The 26,805-nt window shown below is 38.1% G+C and overlaps 1 protein-coding gene across 2 annotated transcripts in view; it reads right to left on the bottom strand.

Moving 5' to 3' along the window:
- The window catches only part of Cep97 (centrosomal protein 97kDa), a 40,716-nt gene extending 13,962 nt beyond the window's left edge, over positions 1-26,754 (bottom strand). The window contains exons 1-10 of one of the 2 annotated variants that reach the window (XM_067084046.1): positions 26,659-26,754; positions 24,898-24,930; positions 23,214-23,371; positions 15,574-15,732; positions 15,213-15,314; positions 13,362-13,557; positions 12,790-12,904; positions 12,051-12,269; positions 10,886-10,989; positions 64-630 (exon numbers count right to left, since the gene is read on the bottom strand). In XM_067084046.1, coding sequence (XP_066940147.1) covers positions 64-630; positions 10,886-10,989; positions 12,051-12,269; positions 12,790-12,904; positions 13,362-13,557; positions 15,213-15,314; positions 15,574-15,732; positions 23,214-23,371; positions 24,898-24,930; positions 26,659-26,671 — 1,666 coding nt within the window. In that variant the 5' untranslated portion in view covers positions 26,672-26,754. Of the gene's footprint in view, positions 1-63; positions 631-10,885; positions 10,990-12,050; positions 12,270-12,789; positions 12,905-13,361; positions 13,558-15,212; positions 15,315-15,573; positions 15,733-23,213; positions 23,372-24,897; positions 24,931-26,210; positions 26,387-26,658 lie in introns of those variants that run through there. The other variant, XM_067084047.1, reaches the window with a different exon arrangement.
- Positions 26,755-26,805: the final 51 nt, after the last annotated feature.

Genomic DNA, 26,805 nt, shown 5'->3' with positions numbered 1-26,805 from the left:
ATAGGATCAAAACAAAAAATGACTTGAAAAAAATAAAACAGTGCTCAATTGAGGAGTGTGTACCTTGGGGTGCCACATCCTCTACCACCAAGTCATTCTCGTCCCCAAAGAGGCTGGTGGGTCTTGGCTGCGTATGTGCTGGAGGATGAGAGATCCGTTCTCCCCAGGTCTCAGCCTCCCCATTGGTGAGGTGGCCCAAGTCCAAACTGCGGGTCATCAGGTCACTAATATCTGGTTGTCCTAGACTACGTGCCAACTGCTCAGGACCTAGGCTCTGTGTCATGGGGTCAAATTCCATTGAATGCTTCGGTTCCTCATGCCCTACAGACTGGGTCAATGGGTCCATTCCTAAAGATCGAGACATCTGCTCAGCTCCCAAGCTTAACGACATGGGATCCGTCGATCCCCGTTTCGAAGTACCAGCCAGCTGGGATAGGATGGCAGGGTCCATACTCTGTGTCATGAGGCTTGGGGTCTCAGGGGTCCGAAGGTCCCCACCGTAGAGTGTGCTTGACAACTCCACGTGGTATGACTGGGCCTGCTGACTTCCGCGCACATTATATTCTTTCCTAGTCGTTGCTGAATGGGTGCGGCGGTGACATTCACGTGCTGGAGCTGACCGTGAGGGGGCTGTGGGGTAAGGGGATATAACTACCACTTGTCAAAGGGGCTTTCTGTATTCTTGTTAACTAGCCTATTTACAAAAAGTAACCAACAGTCAAAGTTTGCTCTCATTCTGTTCACTACAACCTGAGTCATTTAAATCCTTTTTTTATTAATTTTTTACTGTTAAAATGTTGTTTCTCCTTATAATCAATAAGAATTAAATACAGACAAGATAAAAAAAAATCCCAACCTTTAATAAATGGCTGAAAAAGTTCTACAATCTAACATCTGTTAAAAAGTAAACAAAGTTCAACTACAGTATTACTATTTTGTTGTAAAATTTATGATGAGTTACCCTTCAATATAGACAAGAATACTGTACTTAAATGACGACATATTTTGAAATAAAATTACAGGTATACTAAAAACATCCTGTATTTTTTGTGATACAAGAAAAAGGAAAAATCTATACAAATCAGATAAAAATGTACTGAATTAGACAAAAAGTAGGGTTGTAATAATGTATCTTTTAAGGGTATAGTATGGTCCTAAGTTTAAGGTACAGATCCTACGTTCTAAAAAATAACTCTTTAAATAAAGTTCACATCATATTTCCAGTAATGCCACATTACCTTAACAGCCTTGAATGTTTAAGGATACATACAGTTACACGAAATAATTATAATCATAACTTACATCTTATGTTATATCTAAAATTATTTAAGGAATTACAGCAACGTAAGATTCCCACAAAATTACAACTTCTATTACAGCATACTATTACACTTCCTTCCCTGTGTTCTACCTACTCTAAAGGTATGCATATGTGCACTCCAGAGAATGTACCTGGCTCACTATCTATTCACCTTTCATCCATGCTTAATACTTCACATCATTTTGCAAACAAAACACATATGGCAAGGTATATATACACTGAATTATGCACACTACTCCTAAAGCAATGAAGGTCACCTACTCTGAATGGATCTACCTCAAGTGGTTAACATGAACTTAATTCTAAATAATTTTGTTCTGCATATACAAACCTCTTATTCTTACTTATCCCTACATATATTTAGTTTTAGGTTAAACAAACAACATGCTGAACAGCTGCTTAAGCTTGTGGGGCAGTGGGCATGACATTCCTCAACATACGGTTAGTCTAAATCACCTATCAAATACTCTCACTGAACTCTAACTGCAAACCAGCAATTTACAAAAAAAATCAGGCACTTCTCAGAATGCTCTCCTGGAAAAAGAGAAAGAATGAACATACAAATTCCTCTGGTAGTCATGTCTCTTGCCCAAAATTATATAGTAGCCTTGGAAATCTACTGATGAGGATAACCAAATGGAGATTAAAAGCCTGGGAAAATTAGTTCTACATAACCTTCTGTCAGACACTAACAATATGCTGTCAATGACTAACATCACATCAGTCATTACAGGAATATTAAACTACAGAAGAGAATTACAGTGTCCTTCCTACTGGGAAAATTGATTTTCACCATATCATGGACAAAGACTGCCCATCAGAATAATCAGTCCAATATGGGATACTTATTCTGTAAGCTAATGTAGTTTCTTCAGACATGCGTAACGGATGAGTAAGCCAGCCCAAGAGAGCGACATGGTAGCTCACCACAGCTCAAGGCATTCCATACAATCATAAACCTCGCATTATGTGGGCCCTTTATAAATGTCACAAAAATATTGTAAAATATGTTTTTCCCAAACAACATAATTCACCATTAACAATAATGGTAAAACTCTTGACTAAAAAAAAAAATTCATGTTCAAGGCCATAAAAATGGTAAAAGATAAGAAGAATAAATTATAAATATTAAAGAAATATTCAATGCAGCTGCTATATGAAGATAATAAATATTTTCTGGTTGAGTGAAACTAGCTACAACCACAAAAATACATCTCAAACACATCAAAACGGAATCCCCATGCATGTTGACAACAGCCAAGAACACTCCTAGTGAAGACAACACAAAGGTAACCTAATACTAATTTGAAGACCACTAAGCATAAATAAAGAATGGATAATGAGGCAGTCAGAAGAGGTTCATACCCACATCCTGAGTATGAAAATGAGTTCAGGAATAAGTGAGTTTGACAAGTGAGATAGGGGTCTTCTACACAAGAGGGTCTCAAGATTTACTTTGCAAGTTTATGCACCTATTCAACACAGTCACAACTTAACTGGGCATGCAGGCACTTGTGCAAATAAGAGGTTTGTCAGATGAACCCATACTTTCACTGTCATTCACCTGCACTACACTCAACTTTAACCGCACACAATGCATACACAGTAATAACATCTTTATCCTTAAATCATCTTTTAACACTCATGGGAAACTAATACGCTGTGCAAGCAAGGTATGCTATGGTAACAACAATTGTCAAAATGTATTATAACATGTCAACATTAATTATTACGTGCAGCATTCACTTCCAACCTAATGAACTTTATAAAAATGCCAATCTCCCATTAATAGCTACTTGCAAATGAAGTTACAGTAAAACCTCGCTTTAACTGACCGGGAACCAACGGACACCAGATTTAACGGACAAAATCCAGGAGTGGTGGTTGTTGTTGTTTACGTTTACTTGTCCACTAACCTCAGCAGTGGTGCGAAACTGGAACTTACTGTGTATTTCCACGGTAAAAAATTATGGCAAATTTCATGAATTTACCTTATATCTGTAGTATAAGACAACGGTATACAATGACTGCTATATTACAAAACCATCTGTGCATGGGTTAGCTTTTGCAACAACAGGTATCTTATGAAATACTTGTTATGTAAAGATGATGTTATTACAAATGCTGTTTTCCTTACTGTATCCCTATAAACTCAAAATAAATAAAATAACAAAGCCGATTCTATACTGTATCATGTTTTTTCTACACACGTCACCTAAAAGGAAAACCACTATTTTGTTTACGTTTCATTGCCAATCACAAATCCCTAACAATACAATAATGTACGATAATTATCGTATATAGTTATCATTCGTATGACTGAATTGTTCCAACCAGTTATTTACCACCAAACTGATGATGAATTTTTAATGAAAATGAATATTATGTTATCCTAAATGTTATTACTACCGTAATTAATTACACTGCCAATAAAATTTCTGAAAGGTTACCAAAAGATAAAGATTGCTGTGAGTGCAACCAAAAATCGATATTTACACTTTGTCTGATGACCTCACATAGATAAAAGTTGATTTCACTGATATGGAATTATTCCTCGAATAGGGTATTTATTATGAAGACATGCCAATAATATATAAGACAAAAATGGTTTTATTACGTTTACGTTTCACTGCCAATCACAAACAACAATACGATAACATACGATAATTTTCATTCATATGACCGAATTGTTCTAAACAGTTATTTACCACCAAAATGATCATGAATTTTTAATGAAAAATGAAAATTATGCTATACTAAATGTTATGACTACCGTAATTACACTACCATTAAAATTTCTGAGAGGTTACCGAATGATAAAGGTTGCTGTTAGCGCATCCATACCTTGGTGTTTACATTTTGTCAGCTGGCCTCGCATAGATAAAAGTTGATTTCGTTGCTACGGAATTTTTCTTCAAATAGGCTATTTATTATGAAGATATGCCAATAATATAAAAGATAAAAAGGGTTTTATTGCCTTAATATAAGTTTATTTCATAATGTGAATCTTTGCATGTATGTCGGTGGTTATCGCACCTAGGTGGAGGCTAGCCTACCAATAAACATCACTTAAGACACAAAAAAAATTGCTTCACTTTGACGGACAATCAGCTTTAACGGATGACCTTCACCCCCTATTAGTCCATTAAAACGAGGTTTCACTGTAATATTGAAAATATTCACTATGACAAAAAGACTTCATTTCGGTATCAACACGCTTATGGTTGAATGGAATCCTATTACTGTTCTACATAACATTACTTATGTATGCAATACATATTGAATGAGAATGCATGATTACTAAATTTTCCTACAAGACAAACCAGTGCTATTGTTCGTCCTTAATTTCATATTGCAAAGGCCCAATGTTTATGAACTGTCACATCTAAGACTTAATTCCTTAAGCAGCTCTATTAATTTCATCTATTTTCCTCTCTCAAAATGAAAGCTCACTTCTTAAGTAATTCTTTATCTAGTTTTCAACATCATATCCAACTGCTTTTGTAATCTTTTACAATTATAGAATTCTTATCATTATTTGAGGGAGAAGGTGATAATTATGTACGTTTTCAACACCAGTGTGGGAACAAAAGCATTAGTGCCTGTAAATACTGAACACCTACTACATCAAAAAACATATAAATCTCAATGCATATAATTCAAGCAAAAGCAGCACTACAAAAACATTTTCATAGAAGATAAATTAGAAAACAATTCCACATTAAGCAAACCTAGATATGACATGCATAAACTGCAAACCATAATCAAAGAACTAATGCAGAAATAAAAGGATAGAGCATTGCATAGTAAAAAGTAAAAAAAGCAAGACAAATGGCATACATAGAAACTAAAATGAACTTGGCATAGGAAAATGTGATGAGCTAACAACCCCTTTACGCTGACAATACAGTAATTATCTTCCAACACTTTCCGCTTACAGTCAATTACTTCCTTGACCCTTTTTAAGCATACTCCTATTAGCATCTGTTGCATATAATGTATACAGTACATTAGTAATAAGAAAACAAAGTTCCCTAGCTGAAATGGCTTTTCTGGTACACTATCTACATAAATGTGCAACTGTGCCCTCCAAAGTTTATGCATTCACATCAATCCTAAGTCTGGGTACATGTTTAATTGCCTAAAAAAAGCAAACTTCACAATAACGACAAAAGCCAATGTCAGTTTACATATTTGTAAGAGTACTGATTCTCAGACTAAAGAAATCAACAAGGCTAGGTTTGTTTAATATTTAGACAGATGACCATCCATGAATTTCAGGCAGTGAATGTTTGCTAAACTGCTAGCCTCTTAATCAGTGATGTTAAACACCACTGGGTCTTTGTCACTACCTGGATGAGTAAATACTATATTCTCTGACTTCTGCAGAAACTTGTGATAAACATTTTGTGCACAGTGTCCATGATAAACAGCTTCAAGGATGGCCCAATTTGTAATAACCACCCTTACTCTTTCATTGGCAAAAGTATTGCCTAATGATGACTGGGTATGGGATACTGTAGATATAATCAATTACAGCAAGGTGCTGCATATTCAATGTAACCTGTGACTACTGCCTTGCTAGTTTCGTTATTCTAGGTCACCCTTATTTTAGCTCTTATACCTCTAATTTTTTCTGATGTTTTCTGCCTGGAAGTCTGAATGAGGCTTTACTATGGAAGACACTGTTTCCTGCCACTGAGATCATCTGCTTAGTTCCACAACCTTGCCTTTGGTACTAGTTCATGGCCCCAGATGAAATAAGCTACAACATATACATAAAGTGGAAGACTTGAGTTTCCGAGACACATATCTAGTGGTGGTATACAACATCAGAACATTTACTATATTTTCATATTAGCAAGAATAACCATAAATCACACTTAATGACAACATAAAGTGCGCTTACTAAGCTTTGCTTTTAACTGTTTCATATCACTTTCAAGGCATTCCTTTCACACGATTCTGTTATTCCAAATGCCACAAGGACAATTCAAATTCAAAATTATTTATTCAATATTTTCACATACCCTAAATTCTCCCCTTCAACATTACAAAAACTCAAACAAACCAAGTGTTCTATCTTTTACCACATCACTACTTGCTAATTTTAGATCAATCGCAAACAGTCAGAACACCCCTCAATAAATTCAGTATGAAACCATATCATGTAATGTAAGCACTGTATGTTCAAACACATTTTGCAGATATTTTTTCCACAATTCATGGCATATGAACTTCTTATCACTTTTGTTAAATTTCAAAAAATTAAAAAGCCAGTCTAAATATGCATGCAGAAATTAAGAATAACCTTTGGAGAGTCCTAAGTGAGTTTGGTTGTATATAACTAATATATGAAGGTTGCTTGTAAATCATACTTGGATAGGCAAATAGAGTTTGACATTAACACACCACAAAATCTATTCAGGTAGTTATCACACACTTAAAAGATTAATCCGACTGTCCTTAAGTCTAGAAGATTAACTAAGCAGTCCTTGAATATGAAGAATCTTACTATTATTTTACTCAATCTACACAATGTGACATGCTTTATACCTTAGGATTCACTATTGCATACTCAAATGATACAAAATACAAAAATTATCATGTAAAACTAAATTCAACTGAGCAAAATAACATAAGCTACACTGAGCTTCAAAATCAGATTAAACTACACTATACACACTTGATCACATCACCAATCTTACATGATAAACCTAAAGATTTCTGAATCGCCACACAAATCAAGCTTTTAATCTAAAATATGAGGTATTCACAAAAATTAAAAAATCATATAGTTTCAGATTTTCATGATAAAGTAATACCTCGAACTTATGCGAGGGCTAGGTTCCAGAACCCCTCACGTAAGGCAAGGACTCACGTAACTTTGGTACAGTCACTAAAAATGCTAATACATACAGTAAATGCTTATTTCTAGAGTTTAAACCCAAAATATGACAATCACGCTCCCAAAGCGCTTTAGTTATATTTAAAAATTAGCTTAATACTGCTGTACTGTATTCATATTTCATTACAGTACCGAGAGAGAGAGAGAGAGAGAGAGAGAGAGAGAGAGAGAGAGAGAGAGAGAGAGAGAGAGAGAGAGAGAGAGAGAGAGAGAGAGAGAATGTGTACATTGACAACTGTTTTGTGATTTTGATTGATTTGACTGTATTTTAACAAAAGTATGCTAGCATCATCCAGTATTTATATATAAAAATAAAAATGCAAATTTTACACATAAAAGCACAAAAACTTCTAAATTACTTCACAAATTAAACATAACCACTTCTGCAGGATTTCTTGAGGATTTTGCAAATGTGCATGTCTGTGAGGAAACTGCGTATGCCAATTAGTTAGGTTCCATTGAAAACTTCGCATCTGTGAATTCGTGCAACTCGAAGCACATAAGAATGAGGTATTACTGTACTTACAAAAATGACATGATTGAATATTTAACTCTACACATCAAATATACTAAGCTTCCATACTAGAAATACTGTAGGACAAAATACGCTAAATTAATCCTAATGTGAGCTTTAGAGTGTAACTTTCAAAATCAGAAATAGAATTTGAAATTCATATTACATCAAGGAAATGATTCATCTCCAAAATACAATTCTGCATATCACAGAACCATGTAGATAAGTCTATCTAAAGTATTCTATCAACTAAAAGCCTACAGTACTGCAACGGGCAATCACACGTCACTGTCTAATATATTAACCATCCCTACACAAAAAAAAGGCTACGGAAAATACATCATACAAGCAACAGAGCTGTACAACTGACCAAATTTACATCAGGAAAGAAATTGCAGTTATTTAAAAAAAAATTGTTCTCAAAAAGCATTTGGGCAATAATACTTTCATTATCTATTAGCACAAGATATTCTTCTCAGAGAAGATCTCCAAAATGAACTAAGACTTCTAAAAGCAGGGACGTAAGTGTCTCTTGACAGAAACTTAGAACCACGAGAGACTACGTACAATGTCAGATAAGAGTACGAGTGCTTATCCACTTATGGAAAACATTGAATTAGCCTGGAATATCTGAAAGTATATTAATTTTTAGTTTAAGAAGGATTAGGCAGTCAGAGAAAAACTTTCAAAAGAGAAAAATGAATATTCTACACAAGAAAACTTACAACTTACAAAATAGATTTGGTACAGAGAGAATCTTATACGCAATTATAGAGCTATGATTCATATCCACCTATTTTACTGTTCAAAGATTTTTGGTCCAATTTGGAAATGCACATATAAATTGCAGAAGCTTCAACCAAGCTACCAAAACACTGCTCCAAACAGTTCATCATTTCCAGCAGCAACACAGCGAATGTGATAATAATAGGGTTTTGCTATTGCTTAACAAGATATACTAAAAATAATGGCTCAGAACAAACTTATAAAAGTAATTATTAAAAAAAAAATTCAAGTAACATAATTTCAGGTCCACCTAAATCTCTGATCTCTATCGACAGACATATTCCTGACACACACAGGGTCTACCGTGATACCTATACTGTACTTGTATACAGACACGTAACTGTAAATTCGTAAGAGATGATAATGTAAACATCTATGATGCTCTAAAAGAGTGGGTACTACTTTAGATTAAATTGGGGGCATGCTTAAAGGCATGCACAATGAAAAAGTAGGGAAGCGATAAAAATTTAAACCATTTATTTTTTTATAAAACAAACCTCCTTACTTTGTCCAAACTCTTGCCCAGTACAGCATGACAAGTTTTCTTCTCTGACAAGTTTTCTAACAATTACTCAAATCTAAATTCATTCACTATGAGAAATCTAATATGAAATGATTCCTTATCTGCAAATCAGATCTGAATTGATTCTTTCTCTGTGAGAAATCAAATCTGAATGAGTCTCATAATCCAATAATCTGGAGCTGTTCATATATAATTAATTCTTTCCAAAAACTTGCTGGCAATTAGCAATTAAACTAGATTCTTTCCACACCATCACTGGAAAGTGATTCTGCTGACAGGTTATTCTTTCCCCACTATGGGAACTTACCTGGCAATGAAAGCTGTGCTTATAAGTTTCCTATCTGTTTATTGCTTAACCACTTTAAATACCTTTTCAATATGAAAATCATCCACTTAAGGATGTCTTTGTACAAAAAAGATCTCAACTCAGTCTAACAATTAACTATTTACATACAATGACAATGTGTATATCCATCACTTTTTCCTGGTAAAGGTTCAACCAGAGCAAGCTCTCTTCTTCTTCTGCTGGAAGAGCATGAACATTTATGTTAGAAACTACAATAGGCTTTACATTTCAGGATGATGGTAGCAATTAAGACTACAAGAGCAAGAAAAGTAAAGACTGTAATATCTCATAAAGAATACTGCTCATTCGGTACGTTCAGTTTTCTCTCCAGTTACATTTTATCACTGTGTAAGGGTAGCTGTCTGCATATTCTGACAGTACCAATTGTCAAAAATATAACTTAATCCAGAGGTGTAAAACTGAAGACAAGGGTTAATATATAACACAACTGTATGCAGTTCAGGTATATAACAATCTTATATGAAAGTTTACGCAGAAAATTACTTTTGACATTGAGTAATATGGCCAGCCTACAGATGATATTTCACCTCGGAGGAAGAATCGTTACTTATTTTTCATTGGTGACTGAATCTTAGCCAACCCATTAGCACAGTACTGGGCATTATGGCATAGATAAAATAAGAGGTTTGTACTCTGCAGGGGAACACAATCATATATTAATTTTTTATTTATTTTCTGGGTAACACTATATATATATTGCAGGCCAAAGTTTTGTCAACCATGCCTGCCTGTGGACCTCTCATTTCCAAACTACATCTTACCTTCCTTTCTGAAATGTGCCTACTCTATCAAACTCTGTCTATGTAACAGAAAACTTGTTTATAAGTTGTTCTCATATAGCTAAAAAATTACATGTAGACATGTATCAATCTCCAACACATCTTGTCTTGAAACTATTTCTATTTTTCTCCTAAACACAATACACACAATGCTCCAGTTTCAAGGAAGAAGAGTCAATTAGCACAACTGAAAACTGATTCCACAACATTTCCTCACTATACAATGTACTTACATCTATATCTCTGTGACGATAAAATCATTAGTTTTTTTATTTTTAAGCTAACTAACTTTCTTCTCACAGCTATAGACTAATGATTATTTCCTACTACAGAATACAATAATTATTAACATTTAACATACAGCTACAACTGCACCCCAGTATATATACAGTAACACATCTGCTAGCAAGCCCAACTCATTTTCATCAGTATGCAAGAAGGGAGTAAGGCTCAAGTCTTACACAGACTAAAAACTGGACACCATTACCTGGTAACTGATCTAAAATATCCAAGACTTTGGGAAGATTCATTACCATACTATACCTAAACGACAATGTCCTGTCCTAACAGATTCAACATTAAATCTCTTGAAAAACAGTAAGAAAATGAAGCACTTGCAGCCAAGCAAAAGAGAGAACATCTAAAAAGTAAAGCATACAAATGAAATTAAAACATTCATGGACTAACCAGTGTTACGTCTCATGGAGGCAGATCGTGACACACTACGTCTGTGCATGGCTGGCGAATCATGGTGGCTACTTGAGCGACTGCCACGCCCGCTTGATGATTCACTGAGGAGAAAGAAAGCAACGACATTACTTATAACAGCATACAGCTTAATTATTCCAATATTCTTTGCACTTACGCCAGAAGTCCCTTTTGCCTGGAGATAAAAATCAATTTTAACTTTCTATAATTCCTAAAAGCAAACACTTCCTCTCTCAAAGATAAAGGCACATGCAAACTGCATGCTAGAAAAAAATCAAAAACATTTTTTCTAACAATCCCATAATTTATAATTAATACCACAATTACAGGCTAATCATGAGAGCCATAATGCATTTCTTTTATGGCCGATCCTTCCGCTACAATGTGATGGCCCTTTTGTCTTTCTTTTGCATATGCTTATATATTTCAGAAATGGAAATCATCCTTTTTCAAGTATATTTTGTACTCTAAAGCATTTAGCCAACAGAATGTCTTGGACACTGTGTCAATAACTTCCATGAGGGTTAGGTTTTCAAGACTGTCATACACTAGCCTGCAGTGCATTCTAAATATCTAAAAATGCTCACAGCATCCATAAGCATCAAATAAAATTCTGAAGATAACATTTAAGGAAACAAAAATATTTTGCAAAATACCCAATCCACACCAAACCAATATCTTACATGTTGCAAAATAACCAATCCAAACCAAACCAATATCTTAAATGACAAACAAAATATCATACAATTCCTTCTAACATATTGGCTGTCCAAGCAACAAAATATATAAACATGTTGCAAATAAAATATAAGATGTCTATAGTTCTGATAAGAAGAAGAAAAAATATGAAAACGTCATTATCACCATAAGAGAGAGAGAGAGAGAGAGAGAGAGAGAGAGAGAGAGAGAGAGAGAGAGAGAGAGAGAGAGAGAGAGAGAGAGAGAGAGAGAGAGAGAGACTCAGTATCAGAAAAATAATAAGAAATCATTTATAATCCGTGCAATACCAGAACAAAATAAAAAAAATAAGCTCTGTGAATCACCTTCGGTGGCAGAGGTCAATTCAACCAGCAAGAAACAAACACACACTTTTTAAGAAGCAATTTCTGCATGCATAGTGCTGTTGTTGTTTCAGTGTCCACACCTGTTGTCCTGCCCATTGACTGCATGTCTGAGGTCATGCTGGTGTTGTTTAGCTAGCTGCAAGATCTTGGCCAACTTATCATCATCATCTGGAAGATCAGCCCCTCCCCAGCCACCACCAGCCAGACACACCCCTGACAAGTACTGTACTAACGCCGCATGTTCTCCTACCTGGAAGCCCCGTCCTTTCCCTTGAGAGTACAACCACTCGGCTTTGAGGCTGCAAAAGGTACAAGTCTTGCTTTAGCAGTGGTGCAGGTTCCTGGTTTCTGAAAGACTTTACTTAAGACTATTTTTATTGGAATTGGAATATAAAATTAAAGCCAAAGGCCAAGCGCTGGGACATAGGAGGTCACTCAGCACTGAAAGGGTAACAGAGTAAAGGTTTTAAAGGTGAAACAGGAGGAAAACCTCGCAGTTGCACTATGAAATAACTGTCAGGAGAGGGTGGAAAGTAAGATGGAGGAAAGATAATATGAACAAAGGTACAATTAAAGGAATGAAATAGGTTGCGCCTATGGGTTGAAGGGACACTGCAAAGAACCTTTAGTAAACCATCTCTATCAAGAAAATGATGCTTCCTACTATTTAAACCAGTATTACAAAGGTTAGCACTCCAGAAAAATTCAGTTGAGAGATGTATAATCATGAAGATATGTTCACTCTTGCTCTTTTTCCCTTCCAGGAGCATATTTCACTTAAATCTTTGGGAGAAATACAAATGCTCTCGAGCTACCAACCTCTCTTTTGGTGTGACTTTATAACCATCAAGGACCTTTAAATTAAGGCACCAATTAATAACATATGGTCGATAATCGAAAGCGAGGAGAGGGCCCACCGGCGTTCCTAGCTCGTCTGAAATACAGATTAAAAATCTAGGTTAAAACTCCTGCAGACACATTAAAAAAGTCAAAAGTCTTTATATTTAAAAATAAAAACTCTCAAAAAACAATTTATCTGAATACAAAAATGCCTTCTATTAATTACAAAAAGTACCATGCAAATGGAAATTTAAGCTATGTAACGCTACCAAAATGCTCATTAAATATGTTCATCAGCCTCCTCAAAAATCTGAATCCAGAAGGAACTTAACATGCGCTATGCTTCAAACCATATTTTTAACTTCAGTATTCTTTAACAGCATTTACTCTAAGGAAAAAGCTGTAATATTTTTAAGGAAAAAAAAAAAAGGCAAACTCCTACGCTATTCTAAACAAATTCTATTATACGCAAAGCTTTTGAGTCTACTGGGACAAAAATACCAAAAAACAATATAACAAAATCACTGCTTTATCTGCTAATGCTCACTGACCTGTTGGCTGAAGAGGGTCCAAACATGGATTGTTTAAAATGGTGACCTGTTCTAAATGATTCAAGTGTGAAAGATTTGAGAGGTCATTCAAATCAGCCAATTGATTATCCGACAGTGTTAGAATAATTAGTCCCGATGGTAAATATTTGTTACACCGGTATAACGTTGTAATTCGGTTGCGATGTAGAAATAATTCCTGTGAGGGGAGAGGCCACGTTTAGTTACAAAGATTGGTTTTCATTTGTTTTATATCAAGCACCTCTAACTGCTAGCATTATACAAAAAGTTGATATTAATTTTAATATGATAACAGATAATGCAGTATTCAGAACAAACTACTAACTCTTCTATTTATGCATTCAATTTTTATCTTTCATGGAAGTAAAATAAAAAGGTGTCTATCCATATAACATCAAATAAGTCATTCAATTGTCAAGACCCAATAACTATAACAATACAGTGGCAATTACTCCAGTTTCCTGGAACTTCTCAATTGTTGGAAACAAGTATGCTTGAAAGGGGTCAACATAATCTTGCACAGGCATAAAAATCAAAACAGAAAAGGATGACCTTTTGCAATGAATATGCTAACCCTGTCTAACCTACCTATCTGATAATCTACAGGTTGCTTCAAAATCTAAAGCAGTAATGATTAACGTGAACTTCACATATTACTTCAAACTCTTACAATATTTTTTATTTTGATGGAAAAATGCACCCCTTGACAAAATATGCTAAACTCAAATTACAAGTAACCTTGCTAAAATATGCCTTTCTCATTTCAATCTTCTTATTATCTTCCACCAACAAACCAACCAAAGACATTAACGAGAAGAAACAAAGACAAGACAATAGACTCACTTCTGAAACCTCAGTAAATAAAAAAAAAAAAAAAGTTTCACAGACAGGAATAATTTGCTACAGCGCAAATCACTTGCATATTTGTACATGCAACAGTTATGTTTGATGGAAAGTATTAAGTCTTTCTCACAGATTTTCACAAATCCTGAATTTAGAAAAATCCTGAATTTAGTGAAACAAGAATCCAACTCTTGCAGTCAAAGCCAATAATAACCACCTGTCAATTCAATAAGATTATCAGTAACATGCAAAAGAATGTTCTGGGAATCTTGTGTTGCCACTAAATTCTTATAACTTGAATAACTACTTTATTTTGGCAGGTAACCAAGATCAGCTAAGGAGTTCAGCCACTTGCTGTACTTCACTTATATACTGTGTCACTTTCTAATACATTTCACATTTGGGGGAGCAACAACTACAGCATCACCCTCAGGAACACCAGACAAGAAGTGCCTAGGATCATTAAAAAAAAATGCAACTAATTCTCTAAAATACGTTGCCACTTTAAAAAGTGTGTGCATGAGATCAGGTGTGCAACCTTTTAACTCATAAATCAAAAAGTGGCAGTATTTTTTTTTTTAAATAAGCTCTGTATGTCCTTACTTGTAAGTTTAACCTTCCTCACTTGTCTGAGTTTTGGAGCAGCTGATTTGGTTAACAGCTTATTCTGAGTTCTAATAACTCAGAGGAGAAAAACCATGACTACTTTGGAGTGATGGACACCGTGCTCTCAACCATTTCTGATGTACACATATACAGTCAGGTGACTGTACAATTTAACTGTCTACCTAGAATTCTCAGTAGTTTGGATTTCAACCTAACCAGCATTACTCAGTTTTTATAATACAGTTTGCAAGCTGAGATACTGAAGGTGAAAAACTCGACCTTTTACACTAAGAAAGACCAGCAACTGCTTGTGAAACATAATTAAAAGAGAAATCAAGATTACATAACAGACCATTTAGGATAACACGAGAAAAATATACTAACCTTAAGATTCTTTAACATAGAAAGGTCATTTATATGTGAAATATAGTTGCCAGACAGGTTAAGGTGCTCTAGTGTTTTATTATTGCTCAAACCTTCTATAGTCTGCAAATAAATAGGATCAAAATGAAAATTTGTTAATTTTGGGTAGAAATAAGTTTCATATAACAATGCTTCCCACTTAACAGTATTCAAGTGAGAATGAAGTTTATATGATCAACACTTAAAGTAAATAATACTGTTAACAGAGCACATTTGATGATATAACAAAAATCAATTGAATAGTGTTCAAAGAATTTAATCAATAAGCCCGTTTATATTATTTTCTAAAATCATCTACTAACAGACAGGCTACTGTACTTACCTTTATCCTATTACCAGCCAAATTTAGATGTATGAGGTGTGCCAATTCCCTCATACCCTCTATCTGTACAATGTTGTTATTTGGAAGATTGAGCACTCGTAAAGAGTACATGCGCGCAAACCAGTACATTCTAACCACCTGGTTGTTGGCAATAGATAACTGAAAAAAATTTATTACACAAATTATTATGCATTATCAGGTGTTCTAAATGCTGAATGGATATAATTTCTAAATGTATACACAGTTTTTTCTTGTACTGGCTTATAAAACAGAATGTTATATCAAGTTAAGTTTGGTTTGTATTGAAATAAAGATAAGAAGGAAGGTTCCAAAGTTCCAAGACAGCATATCAGTTTCCGTCTGCATCAATTTACTCAACAAATCCATGGGAATGAGTAAGTGTCCAAATATGAAGTTTTCATGATAAAACTAGTATTGTAATACTTACCTGAACGCCTGAATTAGCCCTGGTTACCCACCAGCCTGAACTATATCCCCATAACTTTTACCCACTAATTGGGTAATTAACTGCCAGCGTTACCAACGCTTACAGGAAATCTTATCAAGATGAGTTACCTAAAGCACTGTTGGCAATGCTACTGCAAGTCCCAGCCGCGCAAGGCTGGGTTCCCCAATTGCTTAATTCACTAATCAAATTGAAGTGGGGAGGAGGGTAGGAATCATTCAGGTGTTCAGGTAAGTATTACAATATTAGTTTTATCATGAAAACTTCATATTGCAATACACTCCTGAACACCTGAATTAGCCCGATTAACAAAATTTTTTGGCCGCCAAAAAAGGACCCAGCGACCAACCCTTCTTCGACGAAAATTGGATGTCCGAGGTAAAAGGTCGTAAAGACCGACACCAACTTCCAAGTGGCCGCTTCTAAAATCGCCAACACCGAATAATTCCTAAGGAAGGCCGAAGATGTTGGCATTCCTCTGATGCTATGTGCCCTCGGACACGCAGACAAAGTTGAAGGTTCCGAAGTTGATGAAGAGCCTTCTGACGCTTGTCGAATAACTTCCCGAAGAAAGAAACTGATTGCATTCTTGGAGATAGAACGCGAAGGGCATTTAGGAGAGACGAATAACGTTCTCGGGCGAAGCAAAAGTTTCTCGGTCCGAGACAGATAGACTTTTAAAGCCCTAATTGGGCATAATAGCATTTCGGAAGCGTCACCACCTACAAAGTCTTCTAAGGATGCGACTTCAAATGCCTTTGGTAAAGGATTCATTTCCGATTCAGACTTTGCCACGAATTCTGGTAACTAAGAAAGAAAAATATCTTTCACCGAAAAGGAGACTGTCCTGGATACCGCCCGAATTTCTCCGATCCTCTTGGCCGTAGCCAGCGCAATTAGAAAAAGGACTTTCTTAGTTAATTGCCTTTGAGGCACATACTCTAAAGGTTCCAAGGCTGTCGATCTTAGGAAATTCAACACAACTGCTAAATCCCACGAGGGGGCCCGAAGCGGAAGAATTGGGCACTCTATTTTAAAAGATCTTAACAGATCATGGAAAATCTTGCTGGATGAGAGTTCTGGAAGATGAAAACTGAACGTACTACTCAGCATTGACCTATACCCAGCAACTGTAGAGTACGAAAGTCTCTTGTCTCTCCTTAAAAATAGCAAGAAGTCTGCTACTTTTGCAACTGTTGGGCACGAAATACAATGCCCTTGTTTCCGGCACCATCCACAATACATTGCCCACCTGGCCTGGTATAACTTCCTGGTTGAATTCCTTAGCAAAAAGACAGTTGTCTAGCCACTGCTTTAGAGAGTCCCACATGACAGGCTGTTCGCTGGAAAGCTAGTTCAGCACGTGGAGGTTCTGGTGTAAGTAGTGGAAGTGCAGCTGTTTGAATAAATCTCTCCTCTCTGGGAGGAATACTGGAACTTCTGTCACCAGGTCCAGGAGGTCCGGAAACCAAGGTCTCTGGGGCCAGAATGGACAGATCAGGGTCATTTGAGTGTCCTTGCAGACCCTGAGTTTTGCTAGCACTTCTTGTATCATCCCGAAGGGAGGAAATGCATACACTTGTGAACTGTCTCATGGGTGCAACATTGCGTCTGTCCCGCAAGACATGGGATCCGCTACAGGGGAGAAGTAAACTGGAAGGCAATGGTTCATCCCGATGGCAATAGATCCACCGTCGCTGGCCATCTCTTGAGCAGCAGTTGCACCTCGTTTTGCACTAATGTCCATTCCCCTCCGAGAACTTCCTGAGACCGACTCAAGAGCGTCCACCAAGACGTTAAGCTTTCCTGACACGAATCGGGGAATGAGCGAAACTGAGTGTTCGCACCAGCGGAGAACTCTCTGTGCTACCTCATTCAACACCTGTGATCTTGTTCCTCCCCCCTTCCTGAGATATGATACTGCTGTAATGTTGTCGCAGAACAACGCTATGGTCTTGTTGCTTACCTGTTCTGCAAAGCAACTCAGAGCCTACTCGACTGCTCTTAATTCCCTGTAATTTATGGACTCCTCCTGATCCAGATCCCTCCAAAGGCCCTGGGCCTGAGATTCCTCCAGGGTTGCACCTCAACCCTGATCTGCGGCATCTATGTACAGATGTATGTCTAGAAGGGGGGATGATGTTCTTCTGACCACCACCAAAGATCCTTCAGGCAAGAATCGTCCCAGATTACTGACGGGTTCTTTTCCCGAAAGTCCCAGCGATTCCTGAGACACAACAGCAGAGAACGCATCCGCAGACAAGACCCTGGAACAAGAAGGGATAGGGAGGCCATCCAGCCCAGCAGGCTTTTCCATAAGTTCACAGGTTGCACTTTGCTTGACATGAAAGTTTCCAGCTGGCTTAAAGTCACTAGAACACGCTCCTCTGTTGGGAAAGCCCTCAAAAGACACATCTGAATCGTCATTCCCAGGTACGTCTTTACTTGTGTTGGAAATAGAGAACTCTTTTCGAAATTGATTCTTATGCCTAACTCCTTGCATAGGTTCAAAAGAAAATCCCTCACCTGCAGAGCCTCGCCTTCCGACGAAGCTTGAATCAGCCAGTTGTCGAGGCATCTTCTCATTCGGAAGACCCGATGATGCATGATGCCTGAAACAGGAGACATCACCCTCATGAAAACTTGAGGTGCTGTGGTCAGACTGAAGCAGAGGACTTTGAACTGGAATGTTCCAGTTGGACCCGAGACACGAAGGAACTTACGAGATTCCTGATGAATCGGAACCTAGAGATAAGTGTCCTTGAGGTCCACTGAAGTCATCCAATCTTCCCTCTGGACCAACTGCAGCACCGACTGGGAAGTTTCCATATGAAACTTCGTCGAGGTTACAAACTTGTTGAGACCCGAGAGGTCTATGATAGGCCTCCATGATTCTCCCGCTTTGGGAGCCACACAGACCCGGCAGTAGAAACCCAGAGAAGGGGGAGCGGGCTCTAAGGCTCCCTTCTCTAAACGGGCTCGGATCTCTGCTGCCAAAGCAGATGGAAGAAGGGGAGTAACTGGGAAGATGTACTGGTGAGTTGGATAGCAGAGGATGAGAGTGAAAAGGGACTCTGTAACCCCTCCTTAAGACCGCCACTACCCAGCTCTCCACGCCCTAATCCTTCCAGATGTCCCAGAACAGGGCAAGGCAACCTTCTACTGGTGCAAGCGAAGGGAATGTCTCCTCTTTTCGAAAATCCTTCTTCCGACTGGAAGGTTTCGGATCCGAGGCAGAACTAGAAAGCTTGGAAGCAAAACATACTCTCTTAGGAGAACTTCCCAGCCACTTAGAGCGAGAACGCTTCAAAGGAGAAGACATTCTAGCCCCCTTCGGGGATCTGGCACTCTGCGCTGCGACCCTAATCATTGCCTGCTGCGACTCCAATGCAGGAGTACACGACACCAAGTTAACCATTGCCGACACGTCTTCTCCTCTGAACAAACTGCTGCTGAACGCCAATGGTGCCCTCAGCAAAGCCCTCTTATGGATGTCAGGAAAATGAGAAGGCAGGTGGTTCAGACAGAAGTCTCTCCTCTTCTTCCCTAAGAACGTAGTACATCCCGTGGAAATGTTTGCCTGGTGTGCAAGCCCTATGGAAACCAACAGATGAGGTTGTCGAAAAGTGTCGGGTCAGATGGAGACTAACTGTCCTGTTTGAGGAACCCCATCAGACCGGATAACATCCACATAGTATGCGATAACGTCTCCGACTGATTGCAGAAGGTGTCTTCTAAGATACTGGCTTCCCTGGCCGAGATAGATACAAGACGGTTCGATGATGGAACCCGAGATAGGAGAGCCTCTACTGACTCATTCAGTGGCACCCCGACACCCGCAGAAGGGTTATCCGCGACCCTATAAAAGCCCTTCCGAATAGGAAGCAAGGCCGAATCCTGCTTACCCGATGCTATCACTACTGCCAACCTATTGTCAGCCTTTCTCAAAGCCTGCTCGACCCTGCCAAACCAGACCAGATTCTTTGGTGACTGTGTTACCACCGGCTTCGTTGCATAAAGCGACTCGAACATCGCTTGGTTCTGCTGTATTGGCTCCTCCAGAGCCTTGGACTGTGGATACAGCGAGTGGATAAAGTCCAACATCCGAATAGGAAGCAAGGCCAAATCCTGCTTACCTGATCCTATCACTACTGGCAACCTATTGTCAGCTCTCAAAGCCTGTTCGACCCTGCCAAACCAGACCAGATTCATTGGTGACTGTGTTACCACTTCGTTACATTAAAGCGACTCACACATCACTTGGTTCTGCTGTATCGGCTCCTCCAGAGCTTTGACTGTGGATACAGTGAGTGGATAAAGTCCAACATCCACCTGTATTCAGACTCATTAGCCAAAGGAAGACTAGCCTCTGGTATCTGATCCTCTTCTTCACAGGAACAGTCTTTGTCGAATTGGTCCGACTGAACCGAAACCGGAAATGAGACAGACTGACCCCTAGCAAACATTGAACCTGATGATCCAGAACACAACACCCCTGGGTGCGAAATACGGACACCTGACGAATCGATCCCAAACATATTGGGAGTCACCGAAATTGGTTGTGCAAATTCCACACCCGCCAAAGATGATGACGGAACACCTGGGTCGGTCACACCTGGACGGACAACGCCCACTCCTGAGAGCAGAGAGACCGCAACATCCGCACCACGCAAACCTGGATGTAGCAGGGTTGCATGAGACTGGGGATACGGAATAGAAGGTCCCCTACTTAAAAGAAGAGGGAAAGGATCCCTGATTACCTGAAATCAAACCCAAGCCTACACAGACCGCCTTAGCCGGAGGGACAGAGGAACCTGTCAGAAAAGTTGAAAAACAAGGAACCGAAGGAAGAAGATAAGAAGAAGCCACACTCGGAGTTACTACCGGAGCCCCTGTCAATGATGTTGGGCAGGTAGAGAACGTTCCAATTGGCCTCCCGAACTCGAAAGGATTTCGAAGGGAAGATTTTGAGGTACCGAACCCAAAGAAACTGGAGAAGATGAAACACCAGACATCTTACGTACCGGGGGAATTGCAGAAACTATCGGAACCGCAGAATTAAACGCTGCAGCAGGCGCACTGCCAACTGCCACAGTAATGATACCAGAAGCCTGTGATGGTACGGGATTCGCTGCGGATGGCACTGAAGACAAACCCGCTAGTGGCATAGATGCCGGATGAGCTACCAAAGCACCCGGAATGTTCCCCAAAAGGTGGCTAGAGAGGGAAGGTTGAGAAAGAGTAGCGGAAGAAGGTTTGGATGCCGTAGAGGATAGGGAGAAATCTGAGGTTACAGAAGAGGCCATAGATTTTAGAGAAAGAAAATATATAGATTCCTGATAATCCTGCAATACATCATTTGTGAATTCCAGGAAATTCTTCATTACATGATCGTGGATATTCGAATACCCTATATTGAAACACTGACCAATGACCTATACCCTTCAGAAAGACCTGGTAAATTAGCATTATATTCTACTACATTTAATGCCCTGTCAAATGAACCATCACCAACCAATGAAAATTTATCCCCAGAAGGAAAAGGAACTCTCGAAGAGGAAGGATAATCCTCCGACCTTCCCAAACCTGGCAAACTTACTACTACGTCTACATCCTCCTCAACCAATTTAGCAACATTTCGTTGCAAGGAGACTGCAGCCGGAAAAAGAACCGCTGCTAGATCTAACAGAGATCCCGGAGCCTTAATTACACCGTACCTGAAAAAGGGTGCACCTTCAACTTCTCTCCTACACTCTTTGCTACCTCACTATCCCTGTTTGTCGGTGTCAATCCTATTTCTAGATTCACCTCTGGACTTACACTAACTGAAGAAAGGGGAAAATCTGCTGCTAACACTGCCTGCTCCGCGCCGGGAGGCCAGCAGATCCTACCTTCGAGGTTTGCGGTTCTCCATGACCCCCGGCACCCATTAGGGCTGGTTCTAGAACAGGCAGGGGAGCTGAAAAAGAATGGTTAGTTTCTATTTCCCTATTACCTATATTTTCTTCTTTGAATTCTGATAACTTAGTCATAAAACTAGAAAATAAATTTGTCATGCTAGCTGACAAGTCATCTTCCAATTTCCTGAATAACTCCGTTTCTATAGCTTCTTTATCTAAACTCTGAGTTTCTGCAACTGGTTCCCTACGTTTGCTCTTGGAAGCTAGAGATTTTCTATGCTTAACATAATCCTCCATTTGATCTTTTGACCATGACCTACATTCGTCACATCTCAAAGTTAAGCTACATTGCACCTTCCTACAACCTATACAAACTGAATGTCCGTCATGTTTGAGGGTACTCATCCTCCGTTTGCAAGCTGTGCACGATCGGCGAGTTGCAGCGTCTCCACCAGTTGCGGTGTCCGTTGCAGTCGTTGTAGCCAAGGTTGAAGCAGTTGTGCTATCCAAGAGGAGCGTCTTTTTATCCACGAGTCCAAAACGAGCCAGAGTCCAGACAGGAGAGAAAAATCCAAAGCCAGGCGACAGAAAAATACAGGAGAAATAGGCGAAAATCGGGTCCAAGTCGTTATCCAATATCAATAAAGTCAGTATACAGGGGTCAGGCTAATAACCAAAAGTTCACCTGAAGCAGGAAACATCCAAGCAGCAAGGCGAACAGAAAGCAATTGGGGAACCCGGCCTCACGCGGCTGGGACTTGTAGCAGCGTTGCCAACGGTGCTTCAGATAACTCATCTCGACAAGATTTCCTGTACTTTAAGTGTTGGTAACACTGACAGTTAATTACCCAATTATTGGGTAAAAGTTACAGGGATATAGTTCGGGCTGGTGGGTAACCAGGACTAATTCAGGTGTTCAGGGAGTGTATTGCAATACAAGCAATAACTGTAGCATTCAAAAGATACAAACAAATGTGTCATATCTTGGAAAAAATAAAAATATCCCTTGCAAGTACAGTATTGTGTTATTTGATTTACATTGCTCAATTCCTTTCTAAAGATATGGCAGACTTACACTTATTTTGTGGCTATATGCATATACAGTTACAGAATATGTAGATATTACTACAAAAAAATTTGTCTATGATTATCCATAAATATTCTGTATTTTATGAAACAATTACTTTAGAGATAGACTGCAATATATATTCATATTTAATTGATACACTAACCACAGTATCCTGAATACAAGAAAATATATGCACAGTTCTTACCCTTTCCAATTCTCCATAGCTATCAAGGTTGGCTAAATTCTGTAGATAATTATTATCTAAAACAAGTGCTGTGGCATAAGCCTGATTTGCTGGCGCTTTCTCGAGTCTCTTGAGTCTTCTGCCGCACAGGTCTAATACTACTTCTGAGTCACTGGCAACTGAAAGAACAGTATGGCATGGTATTAGAACATTGATATAACCCATCTCATAGCATTAAATAATTAAAAAAAAAATATGCTTTACCTTCTAAATACGAACAATTACTCAGTTCTGGCTAAGTGTATACAGTAATACATAGGTAGTAACAGCCCTTCACCAGTTTTGATATCCAAGACCCTGCTGTAAATTTCAAACAGCCAAGTGATGGGTCCTCTCACCAACCTCCAAACCCATTTTTTCACTCTGACCTGCAGAGCTAGGATACATTTTACACACAATGGCAGCAGCAGACAATGCATTCCCAAGTAGAGTACTATGAAAAACAGAGCTTGGGGTCATCAGCAACACATTATGTCTATGTTGTTGACTACCTTCAGAGCTAAATAGTCTCTGCAAAAGTACTGTAATTAGGTCATTATGAACCCATCATTCATAACCAGCCTTATATGTAAATGACTCTCCAGTTGCAAAAAACAAACACCATTAAAATCAACAGAAATCACAAAATTTAATAATATTTACTGTTGAAATTGAGCAAATATTCATATGGCTGTACAAAGAATATCCACAGGTGAAAGGGAGGAAAAACCGAGCAAAGAAAAAATAAAAGTTATGTAAACAAAATAAAGTCAGTGGTACACTTTGCAGCAGCATTACAGCCTGATAACAATGCCATCAATTTTACTACCAGGAAAACCACTCTACAGATATAAATTTAAAAGAAAGAAATAATCCAGTAAGGACATGTGTATCACGAAACTTTAAAAGAATGAGACCGGCCAGTGAAGAACAAGAGAAATTTGTTTCTGGTGATAGAAATTCATTTCACGCTATAATGTGGTTCGGATTCCACAATAAGCAGTAGGTCCCGTTGCTAGGTAACCAATTGGTTCTTAGCCACGTAAAATAAATCAAATCCTTCCGGCCAGCCCTAGGAGAGCTGTTAATCAGCTCAGTGGTCTGGTTAAACTAAGATATACTTAACTTTTTTTTAAAAGAATGAAAATGCTGTTCCTCTACAAGTAGGAAGTACTAGCTTGCTTTCAGGGTGTTCACTCTATAGATGTACAGTATATTCAAGCTTCCTGCTGATATACAGCCTGTGGAATAGCCTAACAGGTCAACAGGTCAACAGGTCATCATCTGCCAACAGTCTAGATAATAATTATCAATTTGAAAAAAGGAAGTCATCAGTTTGAGAAATCTCATCCAACACATTGAAGACCATTAAGAATAAGTGGAGAAAAAGACTCTCATGGTGGAAGCTGTGAAACTGGTACTACTAAAATACTGTTTTGTGCTTTGTAAGAGCAATCAATCATCCAAAATATTTTGTGTAACACTAATCACTCTAGTTCTTGCCACTTTTGTTACATAAAGTATTTTAACTTCTGCCAAATTGATATCCAATGGATGAACTCTGAAGCTAACAATTACTAAAGAGCCATTTCATACAGGACTAAAGAACTTACTGACAGTTTCAGTAAAACTGAGGCTTTTCTGAATAGTTATAAACTATCCTTACCTGTATCATCTTGTCCATCATCCTTTTCCTCTCCTAGAAGAAAGAAAGAAAAAAAGTATGAGATAACATGGAAAACACGGTTGTCAAAACAAAATACTAAATCAACAATATCCATTACAATTGTGACAGGAATATCTTCAAGGCTAATCTGATACATATATCTACATAAAGCAAACTGAATTCTACTTCCCTAAATCTCCCTTGAAACCCAGTTGTACAGATAAGCTACAATGATCTTATTATTCATAATCCACAATGTAAATGTCTAAAATTAAAGGCTAGAATATCATTTACCTAACTTTGCATGTGGAAAAATTCATGCCATGCCAATTACAAAATGGAACTGATGAACTAACAGTATAAAACAGCATAAACCTTTGAAAGTGAGTACTCGCAGAAATATGTATTGGTTTTGTATTAAGATTAATCCTACTTTGTTTAAACTCAGATGCCATGTTTGATCCATGCTCTTCCTTCTGTCTGTACCATCTGACATTCCTCACCATATGATTTACTTTACTAGTTCATCTATCAACTGTATTACGCAGTGGTTTCTTTGGCTATACAGGTTAATCATTTATTCTATGTGCCTATTCATTTGCAAATGAAGCTGAAGAAATAATGAAGCTTATTCAGTCATGAAGTCATTATAAACTGGTAAAACATTTTTTTGATATATGTATCGCAAATGCTTGGTTAACTGATTACATCTATTCTACTGCCCCATGTCTTATAATGTGGCAGGAGGGGAGGGCAAAGTTATGTTATGCTGCCGTATCTTTTTTACTTTTTTTTCAGCCCCTCCAAAAATCCCCATTCCTCAATGAGGAAACAAGTTAGGCTATCACTTTATGATAGAAATGAATACAAATGTCACGAGAACCACATCAAAAACTACGCTAAATTATCAGACGACCACATTTCAGCTGCAGTAATATGATAAATAATATTCATTGCCTACAGCAGACTACTGTCCTAAAGTCAAGACAGTTCAGGCAAACATTCTGTAAATCCTATATGGGAAGGTTGCATGGGGTAGCCTTTGTTAGCCTATCCTTTCTCGCTAAAATGGCCAGAGTAGTGACAATGGACTAACTCTTCCCAGATTTTTCTGCCTAACACTGGTGTAAAATTAGGCTTACATTTCTTTACTGAATCACCTAACCTAATCTAGCTTAATCAAGCCTTACTTACATAAGCTCAAAGCTAAGCCCTAGCCTAGCCTAATGCTGTTCAACAGCATTAATAAATATTCATGGAATAATTTCATGTATAAATGACGACTGGAATGCTTTAAAACTGGATATGTGTACCATTCATGTGGTTATCCATATGTTCGGTGACTCGTCCTAGCTTGGGGTGGCCTGGCTGACAACGTCCCAGCCCTGCCCACTCGCCGCAACCAATAAACAGGGCATAACATGGCCTATGCCCTTTGGCAAAAACAGAAAATAGCGAGAGAATACACAAATGATAACCTATTACGATATCCAGGCCGCCATTAGGCGAACTGGCTTTAAATTTGGAATGTGCGTCTTAATGTCAAACGCGAAATAAGGCTGGGTGGAATCCCTTTCGAAAGAAAAGACCATTATATTTATTGATCTCGTCTCCTTCTCTCCAGCGGCACGGATATTTCTGGGTGTTCCCGTGGGAAAATTCCTCTCGTGCTTTGACAGACGAACTCCAATCGAAAGCGAATGACGTTGCTGCGAGAGATTAACGAAGAGCTTTACACGAATTTTCTAAAATAGTACATACCTGAGGAGGCCATATTTAAGCGCCAATGTTTTGGTTAGCTTTCGTAGGAAATCGATGATATATTTTGATTTTCAATTTCTTCATTTCGGTAAATATTTACTATTTTATGTTAAAATACTATATATAAAATAATATTATCCTAAAATA

The sequence above is a fragment of the Macrobrachium rosenbergii genome, chromosome 41 (assembly GCF_040412425.1).
Source record: "Macrobrachium rosenbergii isolate ZJJX-2024 chromosome 41, ASM4041242v1, whole genome shotgun sequence".
Classification (NCBI taxonomy): domain Eukaryota; kingdom Metazoa; phylum Arthropoda; class Malacostraca; order Decapoda; family Palaemonidae; genus Macrobrachium; species Macrobrachium rosenbergii.
The sequence above is the reverse complement of the archived record's forward strand: the minus strand, read 5'-3'. Positions and strand labels throughout refer to the sequence as shown.